Source organism: Anopheles nili, chromosome 2, assembly GCF_943737925.1.
Source record: "Anopheles nili chromosome 2, idAnoNiliSN_F5_01, whole genome shotgun sequence".
Lineage (NCBI taxonomy): Eukaryota > Metazoa > Arthropoda > Insecta > Diptera > Culicidae > Anopheles > Anopheles nili.
Genome location: NC_071291.1, coordinates 23267534 through 23286781, shown reverse-complemented (window position 1 = coordinate 23286781; position 19248 = coordinate 23267534). Strand labels below are relative to the sequence as shown.

The 19248-nt window shown below is 48.7% G+C and overlaps 3 protein-coding genes across 3 annotated transcripts in view; 2 read left to right on the top strand and 1 right to left on the bottom strand.

Moving 5' to 3' along the window:
• The window catches only part of LOC128732273 (unconventional myosin heavy chain 6), a 32271-nt gene extending 30134 nt beyond the window's left edge, over positions 1-2137 (top strand). The window contains exons 11-14 of the mRNA XM_053825458.1: positions 82-588; positions 952-1253; positions 1328-1771; positions 1835-2137. Coding sequence (XP_053681433.1) covers positions 82-588; positions 952-1253; positions 1328-1771; positions 1835-2137 — 1556 coding nt within the window. The remainder of the gene's footprint in view (positions 1-81; positions 589-951; positions 1254-1327; positions 1772-1834) is intronic.
• A 2700-nt stretch (positions 2138-4837) lies between these two features.
• LOC128731380 (NADH dehydrogenase [ubiquinone] 1 alpha subcomplex subunit 6) lies at positions 4838-5719 on the top strand. The gene is made up of 2 exons (XM_053824495.1): positions 4838-5035; positions 5205-5719. The coding sequence occupies exons 1-2, from the start codon at positions 4906-4908 to the stop codon at positions 5447-5449; spliced, it is 375 nt and encodes a 124-aa protein (XP_053680470.1). The 5' UTR covers positions 4838-4905; the 3' UTR covers positions 5450-5719.
• A 2424-nt stretch (positions 5720-8143) lies between these two features.
• On the bottom strand, positions 8144-15957 carry LOC128732264 (myb-like protein AA). Its single transcript, XM_053825446.1, has 3 exons — positions 15919-15957; positions 11699-11893; positions 8144-11668 (listed from the first exon to the last, which is right to left on the bottom strand). Exons 1-3 carry the CDS (start codon positions 15955-15957, stop codon positions 8144-8146), a joined length of 3759 nt encoding a protein of 1252 aa, XP_053681421.1.
• Between the last annotated feature and the right edge of the window lie 3291 nt (positions 15958-19248).

The following is a 19248-nucleotide window of genomic DNA, read 5'->3' as shown; positions in this document are numbered from 1 at the left end:
TTTCGAGTAGCTACTTGAATTCACATTGATCATACATTATTGTTCTTTCTAATGCCACATTTCCCATCGCTACGATCACAGGCGAAACAGTTCAGCGTGCAGAAGATGAACACATTACGCTCATACAATCGATCATGGATCGTTGCATGCGCAAGGAATCCCTTCTGAATGAACTGTATCTGCAGCTGATCAAGCAAACGACCGACCATCCCGATCCTAATTCCCGTGTCAACTTGCGTCACTGGGCGCTGCTGTCGCTAGCGTGTAGTGTCATACTACCGCCACAGAAGGTAGTGCGCAAGTACTTGCTCGGTCATCTCAAACGTTGTGCTAGTGATTTCATCACCGAGGAGGGCAAATATGCACGTTTTGCGGAGAAATGTTTCTTCAAAACGCAGGGCACTCGGCGACGCCAATGGCCACCGTCGCGGGAAGAGATCATTTGTACAATCAACCGACGGCCAATCTATGCGCGGTTCCACTTCATGGACGGGCAGTATCATTCGGTCGAGTTCCACCCAAGCTCGACCTCTCGAGAGGTGATGGAAATCGTGAAGAAAAAGATCGGTCTTCAGGAAAATGCACTAGGTAAGTTTCATTTTGATCATTTAATAAAAGTAATGAGATGCTACGAGTACGTGAATGTACACATTAAATTTTACATCAGTTTGCGCATGCGGTGGCTTCAGTTACGTAGTATGAAGTGGTTTTTAAGTTTGATCTGCTATTATTATTATTTATTTAGAGACGGCCAGGCCGTATTGAGAAGTCTGAGCTTTAACTTAAAGAATAATCAACAATTTTGAAATCGAAATTCTCCGTTTGCTATGTTTTCTGGAACATAGACGACAATCCGTTGATTATATGCAATATTAACATTGAACTAACGTGTGCTTTTTGATTGCAACTAATTGGTGTCTTTTTTTGGGAATACGGTTACTGGCGCTATAGGCTATGCTATCTACGAAGTGTTGGGAGCATCGGAACGCAGCTTATTGCCGGACGAAAAGGTTGCTGATGTTATGTCAAAATGGGAAAAATACCGTACTGCGGCCGCACAGGCAGTACAACAAAATCAGAGTTCCAACTTACCACCCGCCTGCCGCCGGCAGCATCATCTGTTTCTCTTCAAGAAACATCTGTTCTGCGATCAGTACATGAACCTGGACGACCCCGTCGAAAAGGAATTGCTCTACCACCAGGTGCTACACGGTTTGCGTACCGAACGTTTTCCAATCACCGAAATGGAGGCTGTACGTAGTAACAACCATCAAGGATTTGGGTTTATATTTGAAGTTTCTCTACGAATCCCTCTTTTCTATTGTAGATTATGTTAACTGCTCTACAAGGACAACTTGAGCTGGGAGACAGTTCCGACGTGGTTCAGGACTATCGGCCTATCGCAGCCCACTGCTTACCGCCACGTTTCGTTCCCAACATCCCGCGCGACAGTGTAGCAATGCATCACCAGAGCCTGCGAGGCACCACACCGGCGGAAGCGAAAAAATCCTTCCTGAATCTCATCCAAAGCTGGCCCCTGCATAAGGCCACCATATTTGACGTGATGCAATCTTTCACCTCCAACTGGCCGCGAATGCTATGGCTAGCAGTTGACCAAAAGGGCCTGCATTTGCTTGAGCATCGCTCACGAAACACGCTATGCACGTACGATTATCAATCGATACTTTCTTTCTCGCCCAACATGAACTGTCTCATGATAATCACTGGGTCCGATAAAAAACAATCGAAAGTCATCCTTACAACGGCACAGGTAAGACAATCAAATGCAAAATTTTCTATACTTTCCTTCATCGATGTTGTTTCTCTCAATTAGGCTTTCCAAATTGCAAATCTCATCCGAGAATACATGGAGGTACTTCAGCGGCAACAGTCACACACGGATGATACGCAGAAGGAGAATTTGTCAACTGGCGCTAACCAGCCTCCCGGTGCACGTCCCGAACATCCTCCACTTGTTCCACCGCACAATCAACCTCTTCCGCCGCCACATCAGCATCTTACGGCTCAACAACAGAATGTTGTTGGTGCGACGGACCTCCGGAAAGGAGGCCAACGTCCTCCTTCGATGTTGCTACGCCAGTCTAGTGCTGCTTTAGTAGCGCCGCAACCAAGTTAGACTCCAAGCTCCCGTAAAAAGCACTAAGATACAAACGTTTATGATTTGCCTAATGCAAACAAACAGTAGCATTAAGTGACTTAGTATACAAATATGTTGCAATAGGAACTCTAATCAAATGGCACTGAAATCAAAACGTTCTAAAGGATGACACGTGTAACGGGGAACTTCATCCACACCAAGCAACGTAGTTTCGTTAATGGTGGGAATCAAATGGTCCCCGGTCCTAATTCGCAAGGGACGTCTTATCTTTCTATATATGAATGATCTCGATACCATTTGCAAAGAAGGAATTGGGACATAGATTGGTAGTTGTAAGCATGCTAAACTAGTCTAAAATAATTCGATGATCCATTTCCCTCTTCGAGAGATGCTTTGTGAAATTATGTTTATTTTATTTATCATACGAGTCCATGATTTACCACATTGAGACGAGCCACTACGATTCTACTGCTGTCTTAGGTGTAGAATGATAACGACAAACCAAATGATAAACCATACAAACAGAATCGTTGCTTATTGTTAATGATGTCCAATAGGGTTAGCTAGCCTTTTGGATATGATAAAATGTTAGGAAATTTATTGCTATAGCGCGTTGTTTGTTTAGGATTCAAAACCATCTCTGCCAATTTTTGTAGGGATTTTTTAGCAAACTAAGAGAAACAAATACCAAATTGCAACAGTGCAGTTATTAAAATGTTTTCTTCCACTGCCTCTACAACACCTGTTGCCGGAACATGCAACCCGCGCGTGTGTGGTTTCGATTGAAGCTTTTCTTATGTATTAAAACAAACTCGTTTAGATCTGCACGGTAGGAATAGTTACGAGTGCGTACGCTTTGTGATTTAGTCTTACTTATATGTAGTATTTTCTTCACTTATTTTGATGAGTATCATTTCCAATCGCGCCGAACTTTCGGAAGAATGTGAAATCATACCAACAAAATCATGGGACTCAGGCCATTATTTACAATTGTGTTCTTTGTGATCGTTTCCACACTTTGAAAGTTTCTTTTTAATCTCTTTCCTTTGAATTTATCACTCTTGTATGTTCTTGTAGAAAGCGTTTTAACGTTTGCAATGTTTTAAAGACGTAGTTTATCGTTTATCCCAGGACTATGTTATCTTTATCATTTTTATATTTAAATGGCACGAGTATCAATTTCATCGACGAATCTATCCTACGACAAGATAAGTTAAGGGCAATCTGTACAGATTTAATATTTTATATTACATTATTTATTGCTATAGTTTTACTATTCATCAACAATCGTAGAAATGATTCATTTTAATCACTTCCTGAGTAATGGAAAAAATATGGAAAAGTTGTGACCTTACCTGGTGTTATATCTAAACCCCATGTTCTCTAACTCATTGCCATTTTCGGATAAAATCCTTTTCCCGCTAACACCTGTAAAAGTAGCTAAGGTAAATTGTACAAAACAGATTCAAAAGTATCGTAGCAAAAGTCTAGCATAACGAAAGCAAGAGAAAATGTTATTTAAAAAAAAACGCAGTATGAAGTTTTCAAGACTCTTATAAACCTAAAAACGCCTATCTAGTACGACGAATAAACAATATAGGGACATAACGGATACATTGCTCCCTATAAAAAATAATCAACTGCAAAAAAATGCATGTGAAGGAATCGAATAAGGTGCATTGGTGTAGTACGTTTACATTTTTTAAGGTTGCACGATAAGATGAATGACGATATCTCATAATATAGTTTGAATGACACTGAATTAAAATTGACCACGTGGCGTCTGTCGTACAGGTGGGAAACGGTTCATCCACGGTTCGAGGAGAACCGTGTATGATACAAAGCGTACTATTAAAAATTTAGTACGAAACGAATTGATGTGAAGCACAAATAATTTATCAACTAGTCAGAAGTACGACTGATTTTTTACGTTTCCTCTGCTCTTTTGTGAAACTCTTTTACACAATTTGAAACCATGTTTGGTAGATAATGTTAATGAAATATGCAAGGGTTGGATACTTTATTTTGCAATATGGGTGCTTTCATAAAGAGAAATTTGAATCTAATCTGTCTCTCATGAAGTAGCAATTTATTTTATGAACTGATAACTAAACCTAATGGAAATTTTTATTTTGTAGTTCATTTCCTTACACCAAACAATCTACGTTTTCAATCATTTGTGTAACAAGAGAATAAACGTATTTGAAAGAAAAATAATTGCTTCTACACACCCAGCCATTTGTCTGAATAAGAATGCCACGTTGAGATATTAGATCGGCCGTTCAATATCAAATAAAACCGGTAGAAAGACCGTATAAAACTCAAAATGTTAATCAAGCATAAGAAGAAATAAAATACATCGGTAATCGTTCAGCAAGCAAACAGCCTCTTCTATGATGGTTTTTCTGTAGAAACTTTGAATTTCAAAAATTGATTCGCCTCTAACAGCCTACTATCCAACTTGAGAAACCTCAGCGATCTTCATTTATTTAACATCCTGAAACTAGGAGCAGAAAAGGTATTGAAACGAATATATTTATCTATTTAGCATTTAGTATCGTTACCAATTCACTTCATAAAACTCCCCTCCTATATTTGGTTCCGTTTTTGACCATATTTTGTAATATATGCGACGCTTGTGCAAACTACATTACGTTTGACAGTACCTATGACAATCGCCCGAAGAAAAAAACACAACTGTCACAACATTGATCTTAACTCGAAGAGTGCAAATCTGCTGTTCCAACTTTTCGAGTGACTGTGAAAGATTTTAACGAGGTTCTAGCATGGCTAGCCGCGAAGCTGTAAGGCGGACGGTGCAATCCGTGCGCCCGATCCTGTCGGTTGACCGTGAGGAAGCCCGCAAGCGTGTGCTGAACCTCTACAAAGCCTGGTATCGTCAAATTCCGTACATCGGTAAGAACCGTGTCGATGTGTGTTATGTCATCGGGATGCTCAGCAGTGCAGCGCTATCGACCCGTGGCTGCTTTGTTATTGTTTGGTTCGATAGCGATTGTAACCCATCTCTCTTGTTTTTTTCCCGGATGCCCCGGATATCTGGTGCCGCTCGACGCGATATCTACAGTGATGGACTACGACATCCCGAAGTCGGTTGAGCAGTGCCGGGAGAAGTTGCGGGAAGAATTCCTACGGCATAAAAATGTCACCGATATTCGCGTGATCGATATGCTCGTCATCAAGGGACAAATGGAACTGAAAGAATCAGTCGAAATTTGGAAGCAGAAGGCACACATTATGCGCTACTGGAAGGAAAGCCAGGAACCGAAACCGACCGACTTTCTGTCCAAATTCCTGTCCGGACAGAACTAGAAGCGCGCGCTGATCGATTGAACGGTATTGTAGGAAATCGCCGAATGGAACTAAATTGGGTGTAAATAAAGGACTTAACCGAACAATTGCCCCGCTTCCAGTGCGAGTATCCAGTGGTGGTCTTATTAAGCTTGTTTTTAGTTGTCTGAGAATGGTTTAGAAACGGATATGAAATCCCAAATAGTCAACACGCGAAGAGTCGGGAAAAATGTCCCGTCTCTGCTAGTATGACTTGCTGATATTATAATAAAGTACTTCCACCGTACCAAAACTTTATATAGTTGAAAGCATCTTTACTACTAGTCCATTTCTATTTATTACGTTTTCATCCGAAAAAGTTATTAAATATATATGTTTACAAACATATTTGCCTAGAAAGCGATTATTATCAACGAATTCACAACAGCGTGGAAAGTGGGAATGTCTAAATGTTGGCAAAAGAAGCAAAAAATGTCTGCGTACTGAACGAGCAAAACCGAAAATTTAACTCAAAAGTAACAGGAGAGCATACCAGTCAGGAGGTTGAAAAAATCCGAAACGTTTTTTAAAAAAACCGAAACGAAAAGTTTCAGATGGTGAAACGTTTCAAACAATGAAACGTTTCAAATTTTATTATTGGTTATTCTACTTTACAATAGATGGCGCTAAATACGCTAAAGAGAAAATATATTTCAAATATTCACTCATAGATGGCGCTAAATATTTCCTTGAAACTTTTCAAAACGCTTCATCTGACAGCGCCATCTATTGGTGAGTTTTTCAACCTGCCGTCCAATTAGTACCAAAATTTAGTACAACCAGCCACGTGTTGGTGGTGAAAAATGTATGCTCTTAGCCGACATGCTCTCCTGTTACTTTTGCGTAAAATTTCCAATTTTCAAAATTTTCAGAAAACACCAGGAGAGCATACCAGCGCAGAGGTAGCATTTCTTTCGACCCAAACCCGTGTTGATGATATCGAAATTTGAATTCTGCTGCGATTCAACGGCGAAAGTCTGCGCATTCAACGGCGGCAATATTCGTACATTACCTCAATGTTTCTTTTCGAAAGTGCGGACCATTTAACGAACTTTTGCATTTCGGATACGACAATAATGATACACTCACGCTAATGGTTAAATATTTGCAGTAATTTTCTGTTTTATTACTCGCCGCTGCCCATCTTTGTAGTTTTGTTCTTTTGCTAGGTTTTCACGTCCCCCCAAACCACGTGTCGCGGTCGGTTACGTGAACGAAAGACTGCCTTCATTTTGTTCTAGACGTCCCGTGCTTCAATTTTTTGTTTGTTTTAAACACACAGGTTCTCTGCCCTAGTCTTTCCGCGCGCTCCTAACTTCTATATGTACATCTTACTGTAGTTTGTATATATATATACGTATATACGTCCTATGTGTATGTATATTTAATAGATCAATAAATTACTCTTTTTTGTTCACTTGCTTACTCGAACGGTAGTCTACGTCTACGGAGATAATACACTAAGAGTTGCCGTAGTAGCTGTTACTGTTTCTGTTTTTTCTCTCTCTCTCTCTCTTGTTAAAACACTTTCCGTAAGCATTCGTGCTTTGTCTGCGTATGTCCTAGCCTTTAAAAGATCCCTTGCAATCTGCGACACGTTTTGTTGTGCAGCTTCCTTGCTTCCTTACTTCTAGAGCCCTACTAGAGAGGTGATCGTCTCGATCGTGCTCGATCTTTGTTTTCTACCGACATCAACTTTTGCTTTTGCTTTTGCTTTTGCTTTTTACACATCAACCTCGCTTCAACACCATCATTATACGCTACCGAATGTGTATATAATCTCGCTCTGCATTCCTGTTCCATCTATAATACATCACACACACACCCACACATCGATTGTTTTGCGATTCGAATGCTTTCCCCCGCTCGTGTCGAGTATTGCAAGCGCTTTAAATGTTTTAAAAATCAAACATTGCTCGATTGCTTTGCAGCACAACCGCGAATGTTTTAGCAACAACGGGCGAGCAACAACCTCCTACATCTGTCCTTAAAACCGAAAACCTTCCCTCCTCTCAATTGACCATCGTTTGCTGTATGTTTCTGTGTGAGGGTGTGTGTGTGTTTTTTTTTCTGTTTAACTGTTGCACTCTCGTGTCCTGCCAGGATCTGCTGCTGCTGCCGACGAAGGTTCGACAACTGCAATATAAAAACAAAGCAAAACAAAAAAACAAACGCGCACCGAAAGTTACCGTGGACTAGAATGAAGTCAATCTGTTGCAAAAGGTCCACAAAAGGACCACAGACCATCGGAACAGGACGTGTTTAAACCTAGTTTATGTGGCTGTGTGTTTAAACAAAAAACCAGAAGCGACCAGAGAGTGTGTGTGTGTATGTCTGTGTTTGCTATGGCACCGATCATTACGCCAAAAGAAAGAGAAAGAAAATACTGTTCCGATTCTCGATCGATCGTCCTGATCGTGTCCTGATTCAAATCCAAACCAACCAGCTATCAGCCCACCTAGAGTCCTAGAGAGCTCTACAGCACTTAGAGCCCTTTAATCGCCGTAGTACCCGTTCTACCACCTATAAGGAACCGTTTGCCTGCTTTCCCAGCAAACACATTAAAGCACAGCCAACAACAACAAGCTCAACAACAGCAACAATATGTGGCACACCCACACCCACCCACACACATGTTCAGCGAGTGCCACGTCGACACACGGCGGTTGTTCAATACTAACTCCCAACCATGATGTGAGTCGTGAACGAGTCCATCTCGTTGTCACCACACACGACCTTGCTGGGACCTTCAAGCATTGGACCCTTCAGACCCAGCACGTCGACGTGATCGGTCGAGTTGAAGGACGTGATCTTGTAGCAGCTCGGGAACATGTCGTACAGCTCGTGCGTTGTCCCAAGATCCATATCGAGGTACGCAAACTCCCAACAACTCGAACCACTCGGACTGGTAGTTGCGTGGTGCATCGCTCCCTGGTGGTGTTGGAATTGATGGTGCTGCTGCTGCTGCTGCTGGTGCTGGTGATGATGATGATGATGGTGTTGTTGCTGTTGTTGCTGGTGCTGCTGCTGAAGACTGCTGTAGTGCTGCAGAGCTGAGGCACAGGATGAGAGTAACGGTGAAGTTGCCACACTGCTGCTGGTCAACGTCGTCAGCTGGCTGATGTCAGCTCTCGTGTTGTTGTTGCTGTTGCTGCTGCTGTTGCTGTTGTTGTTGTTGCTGCTGCTGTTGTTGCTGCTGTTGCTGCTGCTCGTAAGCGTCGTCAGTGAGGTGAGCGTCGTGGTGGAGCTGGTTAAGATCGAACGATCGAGTTCATCCGTGCCGGTAGCAGCTGTTGCTGATGGAGCCGCAGGTACGCTGGGATCATCAACTACGTCCGTGTCACGTGGTGTCACGGGAAGACCTCCACTACCGTCCATATCCACGTCCACGTTATCAACATCAACGCCCCCCGTCGTTGTTGCCGTCGACGTGTTTGTACTCGCGTGCCCTCCGGTGCTGCTGTTGCTGACGTTCGTTTTGCTACTACTGCTGCCACCTCCTGACGAGCTGTTTGTGGAACTTCCAGTGGAGTTTACGGTTGTATCGATCTCACCACCAACTACGGTTCCCTCTGGTCCAGCTACATTACTCCCACCGGTGTTGTTTCCGCCAGAGTCACTGATGGAAGTCGAACCGGAGATGATGGCACTATCCTCACCCGTTGGTGATCGGTTTCCCGGTGCAGATCCTGCTGGAACACCTGAGCCAGAGCTCGGTTGCTCACAGCTATCGACGACAACGACCGTGTTTGGTGAAGTGGAAACGGCGTCATCGTCCTCATCAACAACGACGGACACGGCACTCGTCGGGGACGTCACGAACAGGTCACTTCCGGTGAGCGGATCCAACGCTGACTGTGAGGATAGGCTTAACACCGAACCCCAGTTGATTGGGCGTGTGCAATCGTCATCGGTGAAGCTGCTTGCAACCGGATCTGGGTCGTGTTGTTGCTGCTGCGATTCGAGGTGATGATGAAGATGGTGTTGATGGAGAACCTGCAGTTGGGGTTGGTCTTGTTGCTGTTGCTGTTGCTGCTGCTGCTGCTGCTGCAGAGGTTCCTGCTGGTGATGCTGGTGAACAAGCTGTTGGTAGGTAACGGAGGTGTTGCTGGCGCCAGAACTACTGCTGGTGGTACTACTGCTGCTCGTGCTGCTGCTGCTGCTGCTGCTGCTACTACTCGTGCTGTTTGTGGTACAAGTGTCACCCAAGGTGGTCGGATTAGCACCGGTGGCTGGGAAAGGAGTCGCACGACCCGATTGAGGATCCTTTAGCGGGTGTGTGTGTCCTCCGTTGGCAAGATGTGGCACCATCGGATGTTGCTGATGGAGCAGCTGTAGATGGTGATGCTGTTGTTGCAGTTGCTGCTGCTGTTGTTGTTGCTGCTGTTGCTGCTGCAGGTGTTGCTGGGACTGCGGATGAGGATGGTGATGATGATGCTGCAGGTGATGATGATGATGCAGAGGATGAAGCATGTGTTGCTGATGTTGTTGCTGCTGCTGTTGTTGCTGATCGTACGGTGACAGCTGCATTGTGATAGTCGCAGGATCACTGCCCGCTGGCAGACCATAACCAGAGTTGGTGGTTGGTGCTGCAGGTGTTTGTCGGTTGGCAGGATTCCGGTTGCTAAAGTAGTCACCCGTTGGTGGAGTAGAACTCGCTCCCGACGATGGTGGCGGTGGTGGTGGAGGTGCCAAAGGTGATAATTGATGGTGTAAACCCGCGTGTTGCTGCTGCTGTTGTTGCTGTTGCTGCATGTGGTAATGGTGTTGCTGCTGCTGCTGCTGCTGGTGATGGAAATGCTGCTGTTGCTGCTGATGTTGTTGTTGGTGGTGATGGCTAAACTCCTTGTTTTCGTTGTCGATCTCGCGTTCGATCGACTTAAGCGTGTTGCAGATGAGCACGGAACGGTAGAGCGATTGATCCGAGGCCTGCCGGAATCTGGCCAACTTGAACATGGACAGGTTCATCATCTTAAGCCGACGCTCCTTGTAGCACTGCTTGTTGCTGCAGGACATATTACGTCCATCACAGCATCGCTTCAGATGATGCGGTCTACCACCCGGCATGAGTCCAGGTGTTGCGAAAGGACCCACAACTCCCGCTGGCTGTTGCTGTTGCTGCTGCTGCTGCTGCTGTTGAGCTGCTCCCATCGGAATGGCTGGGTTCATTGGTCCTCCTGGTGGGCCTGCTGAGGCTGCTGCCGCTGCAGCAGCTGCTGCTGCCGCATTCCCATAATTGGCCGATCCCAGCTCAAAGTAACTCTTGCCATTTTCCGCACAACGGATGGTTTGTTGCGAACTTGGAGCCTCGTAAGGAGGTGAATAGTAGCCATGTTGGGCCCATCCGTAACCACGGTTTGCGTACTGCTGGGCACCATTATTGGACGCTCCTGTTCGCGCACAGTTCTGATAGGGTTCCGGGAAGTATCCGGGCTTCGGATAAGCCGGATTAATGTATCCCGCACCACCTGGTGGACCCACCGAAGCCACCGTAGTCCCACGATTCGGTGAACAAGGATAACGCATAGACGAGTACCCGGGCAGGATCGTCTCATCATCATCGAAGTCATCCTCAAAATCATCATCATCATCATCGAGGTCTTCCGCTACCAGCAATGTGGTCGCTAGTGTCGATCGCGTACTATCCGCCCCACTACCCCACGTTTCTCCGGGTACTGCCACCGCTTGGAGCTTGCTAATGCTGTCCACGATCGGCTCACAGTTCCAGGACGTCTCACCTGGCACGGCGACAGCTTCCAACTTTGCAATCGTGTTCTCTTCCGGTTCCGCCGCAAGCGATGCCGTCAACAGGATCGGTGCCGTCGGACTAAGGATCGTTGGCGAGGCGGTGATGAAAGGACTACTGACCGTCACACTACTGCTGTTGCTAACGCTAACGTTGCTTATGGTACTACTGCTACTACTGCTGCTACTGCTGCTGCTACTACTGCTGCTACTCGTCGCGAGGGTTGTACTGACGCTAGTATTGACGAGGCTCTCCGAGATGACCTCCATCTTCTGCACTGGCGCATCTTCCTGAGCTACCTGTGCGGTGTTGTCCTCTTGCAACACCTCATCACCATCATATCGAGGACTCTTGCACGCCTTAATACCCTCGGATTCGGCTTCACTTTCCTTGAGCCGCTGACTTTCGACCACCTCGGGAGTGGCCCCTTCCGAGCTCTGTTGCTGCAGGTGTTGCTGGTGTTGCTGGTGGTTGTCGTCGTACACCACCACATCGACGACCATCTCGCACTCCGTGGACACTCCGATGTCCGGTGTTGTCTTGGTCGGTGCGTCAGTCGAGATTTCGTCGTATTTTCGCTTGTTGCCACACAACGACGCGTTGCTGGTGTTGCTGGGCGTGCTGGTGACGGCCGCAGCCGTTGTTGCTTCCGTATCTTGACCCATCTTTAGTGTCGAATGCTGGGAACGCAAAAGAACAAGAAGAAGAAGAAGAAAAAACAGCCTCGATTAGATGACTTCTGTCGATGGAGGTACGCAGGGATGATGAATGAACGCGAACAGTTCGACCCATTTCACGGTCAAACCAAATTGGACGGACCATAATCACATAAATTAAAGCCAAACCCGATAAACGATCGTAAAAATCATATGGTTTCTGTTTACAACCACAACCCGCCCTAATTTCTTTCCCCCTTCTTTCCACCCACGACTCTGTCCGCCATCTTTGGCCGCCATTATAAAGCACACCGGGTGGCATATTTCGGTGGGCCTTTTCACCAACCAACAGCTCGCTAATTGAACGATTGGCAAAATCGCACACGCACGTACGTATTTATCATGCCCCCGTCGTCGTTCTCTCTCTCTCTCTCTCTCTCTCTCTCTCTCTCTCTCTCTTGTCTGCTTCTTTCACCCCCAGCCCAGACGCCGGGCCCAGTTCATTCATAAAACATATTTATAATCCCCATTCCATTCTGCCAGCGCTCGATTGCGCTTCTTCGCCGACCAGGATCTTCACCCCGGCGGTGGCGGCGGCGGCCTTTTTATTGCACCCCAATCGATGGTTACGGATGGAGCGAGATTTTGTCGCCGTGGGGGAGGTTGTTGTTGGTCCCTTTTGGGGGTGTTTTCGCGTTCGACGCGCGTCCATCGTCGGAACTGTGGATGATTGAGTCCTCCTTTTTTTTGTTCGAGTAAAGGCTTATCGAATTCGAACGCGTGCCATGGAAATGCGAAAAGGACATACCATCGACACTTGGTCATTGCTCGCTTTGGGTTGCTCTCCAAAATTAAGCCCCACGTAGGAGGACAAGTGGCGCCAAAAAAAAGGACTTCAGCGTTTGGTCTCAGGTTTTGGGACCCCTTTTGCTAGGCGCGTTTGATCAATCAGAATGTGACGGCGGAGCGATTACAGGACAACACAGGGTGGCAATGAGCCTTCGGTGAGGGGATTGGAAAATACCGAAAACGAAGCACACACACCCACGTCCAGGACTCGCGCATGTCGCGCTAAGGAAATTGGAAAGAAAAGCCTCATTGTAGGTGTGGGAGGCAGCCCTTTTTCGGAACCACGAACGTCTGACAGCCGGAGCGACGCCAGAGTCACGCGATCTAATGCCACACACACACCCACGTTTGTAAGGACGAACCTTTCCTTCCTGGATGGGGAGAAGCTCGCGTCCTGGCCCCGTAGAAAACCGTCCAATGTAAAAATTCGCCTACGCAAATCGAATTCCGTTAAAAATAGCGAGAGAAAAGCCCACTCTCTTTTCGGGCTTTTTCCACCGATGACGTGTGAGCGAGGGCCTCCGCTCGCGTTCGGAAAAACGCCACCCTCGGCAGGACGAGCAGCCAAAACAAAAGGACTCCAAGGTGTGCCTTTTGCGTGGGGTTGTTTTTTTTTTTGTTTTTTTTTGCTCCTTCAGAACGACCTGACGACGGACGTGCGCCGGAGGTCCGTTGCGTGACCCGTTTAGATGCTTTGGTGTGAGTGTTCCTCACCCACGCCCTCCCCCACGTCCTCCCCCCTTACCGATGGCGCTTTGTTTCTGCGTGATTTCGTTCGTTCGTGCCCTTCCCGTGGCCGCAACAAAAGAAAAAGGCCGGCTCCACCAAAGCAACGCCAACCAACCGAGAAGGAGGACGACGACGACGACGACGACGACGACGAGGTCATCGTCGCTCTGCTGCCCCCCCCCCCCCCCCATCGAGGACGGGGGTTGAGATTGGCGTCGCCGAAATTCTTCTTCTTCTTCCTGTTTTTCCCACCCTCAAAGAGTGTCAGCGTTTTTTTTTCTGCTCTCCAAGTCTCGCTCGGACGTCACACGGCACCAAAGCACAACTCACAAGTCTGCCCCCTCTCGTGATGCCGTGTGAAAGGAGGGAATCGTCAGTTATTTTCCAAACCCACCCCCACCTCTTGTGCGCAAGTGGCCGATCGTCTTTTGGCGCTTGCTTCGAGGAGAAAAAAAAAGAGACCCCCATCGAGGGCGGGAGAACTTTGGGCGGTTCGGGTGTGTGTGTGTGTGTTTACCTTGGGACGGTGCGTCCTTCCTTCAATTCGTTCCCTCCCAGGCCACCGATGGGATAAATTTATCTTTCGCCAGGGTGCGATCGAGGGTAGTGCGGGGGATCCGTGTGGCGCATCGATCGAGCTCTCGCACACACACACGCACATGCACACACATACAAAAAGCCAACGACGCAGTGGCGCGTCTTGCGCAGTCGGAGAAATGTTGGCTCGAGATGTTGGCTTCCACGGGGTTGATGAGGGTGAGCTCCACAACAACGGCAACAACAACAACAACGGCAACAAAAAATGGGAAAAATAACCCCCCCCCTCCCGCCCACGCCCCCGCCCGATCGTAACCCCCTCACCACCAAAGCAGCAAACGCCTGGAAGAGAGAACGGCCGTTGATGACGACGAAAAAGGCCGCCCGCCCGCTCAAATGGGTGAAGCCATTCACGATCCACGAAGAGGGTGAGAAAGCAAGAGGGGATGGGAGTGGGGCGAAGGGGTGGAAATATCCCATCTCCACCCGTTGCCATTCGCTCAAGCCCACTCGCGGCTGCTTTGCGTCACACACAATGGTGAAAGAAGGTCCGGGCGAGATCGCGATCGCGAGCACGCGAAGAAGGGCACGACGGAACTAAAGCTCCACTTCGAGCCCCTTCCTCTTCCAACCCCCCCCCCCCTTTCTGGGGGGGGGCCGCTTTCCGTACGTGTTGCCATGGTAACCGTGGTTGGGCGCAGCAGGGCGAAGAGATTATTAAACTCTCTTCTTTGGGGGGAAAAATAGTTAACGGTTTTTCTTTCCCGGCCTCCGTCGTCGTGGCCGGGAGGGGGAGATGGAGGGAGGCTAGTGCGGGGGGCAACCTTTCTCTCCCGGTTTTCCCAAACCACCCCCCCCCCCCCTTCCACTCCCCTTCGGATGATGGAGAAACGGTGCGATGGAAAATAGCGCAAAAAGCAACGCCCGTAAAAATACGAACCAAACCCAGCGAAGGAAGGAAGCACGGACCTCAAGCTCAAGCGGCGAAGCAGACGAAAAGACGTGCGTAACGTGAACGCGAGAGAGAGAGAGTGAGAGAAAGATCGCAAGAAGGAGACAGCGCGATAAACGAAGCGAAAGGAGACGACGCTATGCGACGTTACGAGGCCGTTTCTTTTCGCTGCCATTCGCTTGAGGTCTCTCGAAATTAACTTCTGATGGAGCTTTTTTTTATCCACCTTCCCCTCCACCCTCCCTTACTGCCCCGAGCTCCCACCCTTTGCCGTGGAACCCCACCCTTCCATGGTACGATCCCCTGGGGAGCCGTGTATAAGAAGCACACACAAAAAAAAGCTCCCAAGAGGGGTGGACGATCGCTCGATCGACTCGAGAGCTTAGTTTAGGGTGGTGTGCGTGCGTGCATGTGTGTGCTTTCGCGGTGCAACTCGCGCAAGTGGCTTGCGCGCGTTGGCTCGCTGGGCGATGTTTGATAATAATGCATCGAGAGTGATGCCGCGTAACATCTTCTCGCTCTTTCTCCCACGGCAGCTTACACAAAACAAAAACAAAATGAGCCGCGCCAAGTGCGGGGGGATTTTTTTTTACTTGTGCACCTTCTCTTCCTTGCGATCCTTCGGATGGTCGGATAAACAAATTGCAATTTCGGTGCTTTTGGCATCCCTACGGCGAATCAGGATCAGAACAACATCAAAAACGAACGCTCCCACAAATGCACAACATTTTGCTGCCCACTCAATCCTGCACACACTAGCAGGCCAACGGAAAATGGAGACAAATGTGCACGTAGTTTTGTGACAAAATAAAATGTGACGCCAATGCACTTTCGAGGTCCTTTTCGAGAGCCACCATACGCCGGAAGCATCCGTCCCAAACACGCTTGCTTGTATCACACCATTTGCTCTCGAAAAGCTCATTTTTGGTTTTGGGTTTTTTTTGGACAAATTCGACACCTCAAATGCAAAACCCACACTTACAGCATAACCGCCGCCGAGAGGATGTTCTATGATACACATTGAGCCGGAACACGGTGTCCGCCGGTGTCGGGCTGGCCGTCGCAAGGAAACAGGATCACGCACGTTGGCGTACACGGCCAAGGCACCAGCACAACAACAACAGGCGCGTCTGAATCGCACATCCAGAAGACACGCTATCACACACTCGCCCGACGTTGTCGGAACGAACGAACGAACAGGAAACACACGGAACACACGGCAAGGACAACAAACGCACAGCAAACGGAAGAAAAAAAAACCACAACGCTCGATCACAAATGTCACAAATCCACGCACACGTCCGTCGAGCCTTGCGGAAAAGATCGCGCGTACGAAAGCGCGCGCGCGCACGAAAAACTCGAAACGCAAGCGAAACGTGACCACGGTCGCGTATCGTACGTGCGTATCGCTGGAGCGCCGGCGAGGGAAAATTCATCACCATCGGTGGCCAACCTCCAGCAAGCGATGGTTTTCCGTCCGTCCGACAAAAGAGAGCGAGAGAGAGAGTTCACGCGCGTTTGAGAGAGCACAAGACACGCATGGACAAAACAACCGCAGAGAGCCGAAACGTGAACGCGCTCTCAAAGGTGTGCTTCGCTGTGGTAAGGGAGAGGGCAAAAATAAAAGCGAAGGGCGAAAGCGGCTTGGGTCGGGTGAAAAGGGAACGACTCGAAAGGGAGCTGTCATTTTTCGAGCAAGATAAGGGTAAAAAGGACGCCAAGGGATGGCAGGACCGCATGTTCGCTCGAGAGACCGCCAAAGGGCCACGTTGCGAGGACAACCGAGGGCGCAGGCATTCCGGCAATTGGAAGGACGAGAAGAGAGAGAGAGAGAGTGAGAGTGAGAAAAACAGAGGGAAAGCGCAAAAGCGGACGCAGGATCCCGACGAGCGTCCCGAAGGTCCCTAATCCTTATTTGGGACCCGGGAACGGATCGAAAGGGACAGACAAAAAAAAGGGACGAAAATAAACAGCCATTTACCTCGCCAGGGACGAGCCCACAAGGATGCCGGTAATGGGTCAGCTACGGCCCATTTCCCACCCACGGCAGGCGGATAAGGTTGTCGAAGCCCCCGCGCAGGTAAGCGCTCGCGTAAGGAGGACTAACGGAGATCCCGGAGGTCCTGCTTGTGCCCGGAATCCTGCTCGCCGTTAGCTGTGCAGGTACGCTCGATGTGTGCGCGATGGTGTTTTGCCCTCTGTCGATCGTGTCCTGGAAAATTTCGTGCCGCACAAAACTCTCGCTCGATCATGGCGAAAAAGGACGCTTTTTGGACGTTGAGCACATGTTGACAAGTGGATCGAAGTCCTTGCAAGTCAACGTGCGATCGACGTCCTAAGAGCGATTGTGGCGAATGGAAGCGATTGCGTGAACGAAAGCTTTTTCGCTCTCAGGACACACACGCGCACGCAAGGACAAGTGTCCCTTTGATGCTCCTCGATCGTGCACGATCGATCGACCCCAGAGCGAGTCCTTTTTGTTCTTTTGCAACCCACTCGACGGCACGTGGACATCACCTCTTTATTGGTCGGTAAATAGACGATCCTGCATCCTGGCGAGTTCTTCCGGATGGCCACAAAAACAGCATCTCGATGAACTATCTCGCAGGATGTTTTTTTGCCATTTTGCCCGCCAAAAAGAGCCACGAGGATGCGAGCTTTCCCGGCACCATCAAACCCCGGTCGAAGGTGGTTCGGAAAATCGACGTCATCCCACACACACACACACACGCACAAAAAGGGGCAAGGATTCAGCTTTATTCGCCCCATCCCCTAGCGGGCGACCGGGTCACCCCTTTTTTTTTCTTCTCTCCGATAAAACGCTCACACGCACGCCCTCACGGCTCCGGACGACCCCTTTGGGATGGGCAAGGAAGCGGAAAAAACAACCCTCTTTCGCAGCACCCACCATCTGCGTGGGGGGAGGGGGGGGGGGGTAAGGGTTGCGTATTTTCTGCTTTTCGCAACAACCGAACAGAACCGAAGGAAGAAAGCAGCAGCAGCAGCAGCAACAACAACAGAAGAAACAAAAAGAAAAAACAAGGATAATAATACGCGGCGAGCGAATCGCAGGAGGCGATTCCGCGCAGATTCCACGCAAGGAGGCATCGCTCAAGAAGCGCGACTGGGTATGTGTATTGGTACATAAAGAAGAGGAAGAAAAGGGGAAAACGCAAGCGAAAAGACGCAACGGATAAACAACGAAATGCGAGCAGAAAAAAAAACCCGAACCACACTCTGGTCAGGGGATGAAAGACGGACACGAAGGCCACCCCTGGGTGGGGTTGCGGGGAGGGGGAGAGGTGGCTTGAGGAACCGGTTGGGGTGCGCGAACCCACCCAAGGGGAGGAAGTGAGAACGGAAAGAGGCGGCGAGGGGTTTTGCGTGGATGTTTTATATTCCGGTTTGGTGCTTCGAACGCTTCGTTTCTGGCAATTCCACCCTCCTTGACAGGTTGCCCTCCCCTGTGCATCCTCTCCCCCTCCCCCCTCACTCGATCGACCCAGTGTGTGTGTGTGTGTGCGCTTATGCCGACGAGCGAACCCTGGGCGCCCATTTTCCACCCCTAGGTTTTTGTGTGCCCTCCCCCACGCGCTGTACGTGTGTGCATGCCGCTGTATGTGTGGGCGGCGAAGCAAAGCGGCCAGTGTGTTGTGTGCATTGTCGGTACGTGCGTACAACTCTCCTGATCTGCCTGCCTGCCAGGGAGGACTCGAACACCCGACACCGAGGAAAAACATTCCAATCCCCAGCGGAAGGACCCCCGGTAAGGGTGCGCTTGTAAGCGAGAGAGAGAGAGAGCGAGAGAGCGACCTAATACGGGTGTGCGCAGGATGAGGCATAGAGACGGTGGCGTGTATATATATATATATATATATGAAAGCACCCCAAAAAACCCACCCGATGAGCGAGAGGTAAAACGCTACCCTTCGGTACGTGTCCTGTTTATCTCACCGCTACCCCAGCCAGGGACGGAGGATGTAGCCCCGAAAATAGTGCGAAGCAACTGAAAGGCGTTGTGTGAAGAGGAGAAAAAGTAAAAAAAAACAGCCCTCTCACCCATTTGAGCCGCCATCCTTTCACCCAGTACCCAGGCCACCACCCTTGGGCAGGGACACACGCAACACGCAATACCGCGTGAGTGAGTGAGCCAGAGAGAGAGAGAGAGAGAGAGAGAGAGAAAGCAAGATCGCGTTTGACAGCCGCACGCAAGCGAAACACGCCAAGCACGCAAATGTCGAGTTGAGCGAGTGAAACAAAACATTCCCTTTTGACGTAAGCGCTAGAGCGAGAGAGAGCGAACAGCACAAGA

Coding starts and splice junctions, on each gene's coding strand:
- LOC128732264 (XM_053825446.1), bottom strand. CDS start 15,957: ATGTGTATCATAGAACATCCTCTCGGCGGCGGTTATGCT. Junction 11,894..15,918: donor CTCTCGGCGGCGGTTATGCT/GTAAGTGTGGGT, acceptor TTGCGTTCCCAG/CATTCGACACTAAAGATGGG. Junction 11,669..11,698: donor AGATGGTCGTCGATGTGGTG/GTGTACGACGAC, acceptor CAGCAACACCAG/CAACACCTGCAGCAACAGAG.
- LOC128731380 (XM_053824495.1), top strand. CDS start 4,906: ATGGCTAGCCGCGAAGCTGTAAGGCGGACGGTGCAATCCGTGCGCCCG. Junction 5,036..5,204: donor TCGTCAAATTCCGTACATCG/GTAAGAACCGTG, acceptor CGATATCTACAG/TGATGGACTACGACATCCCG.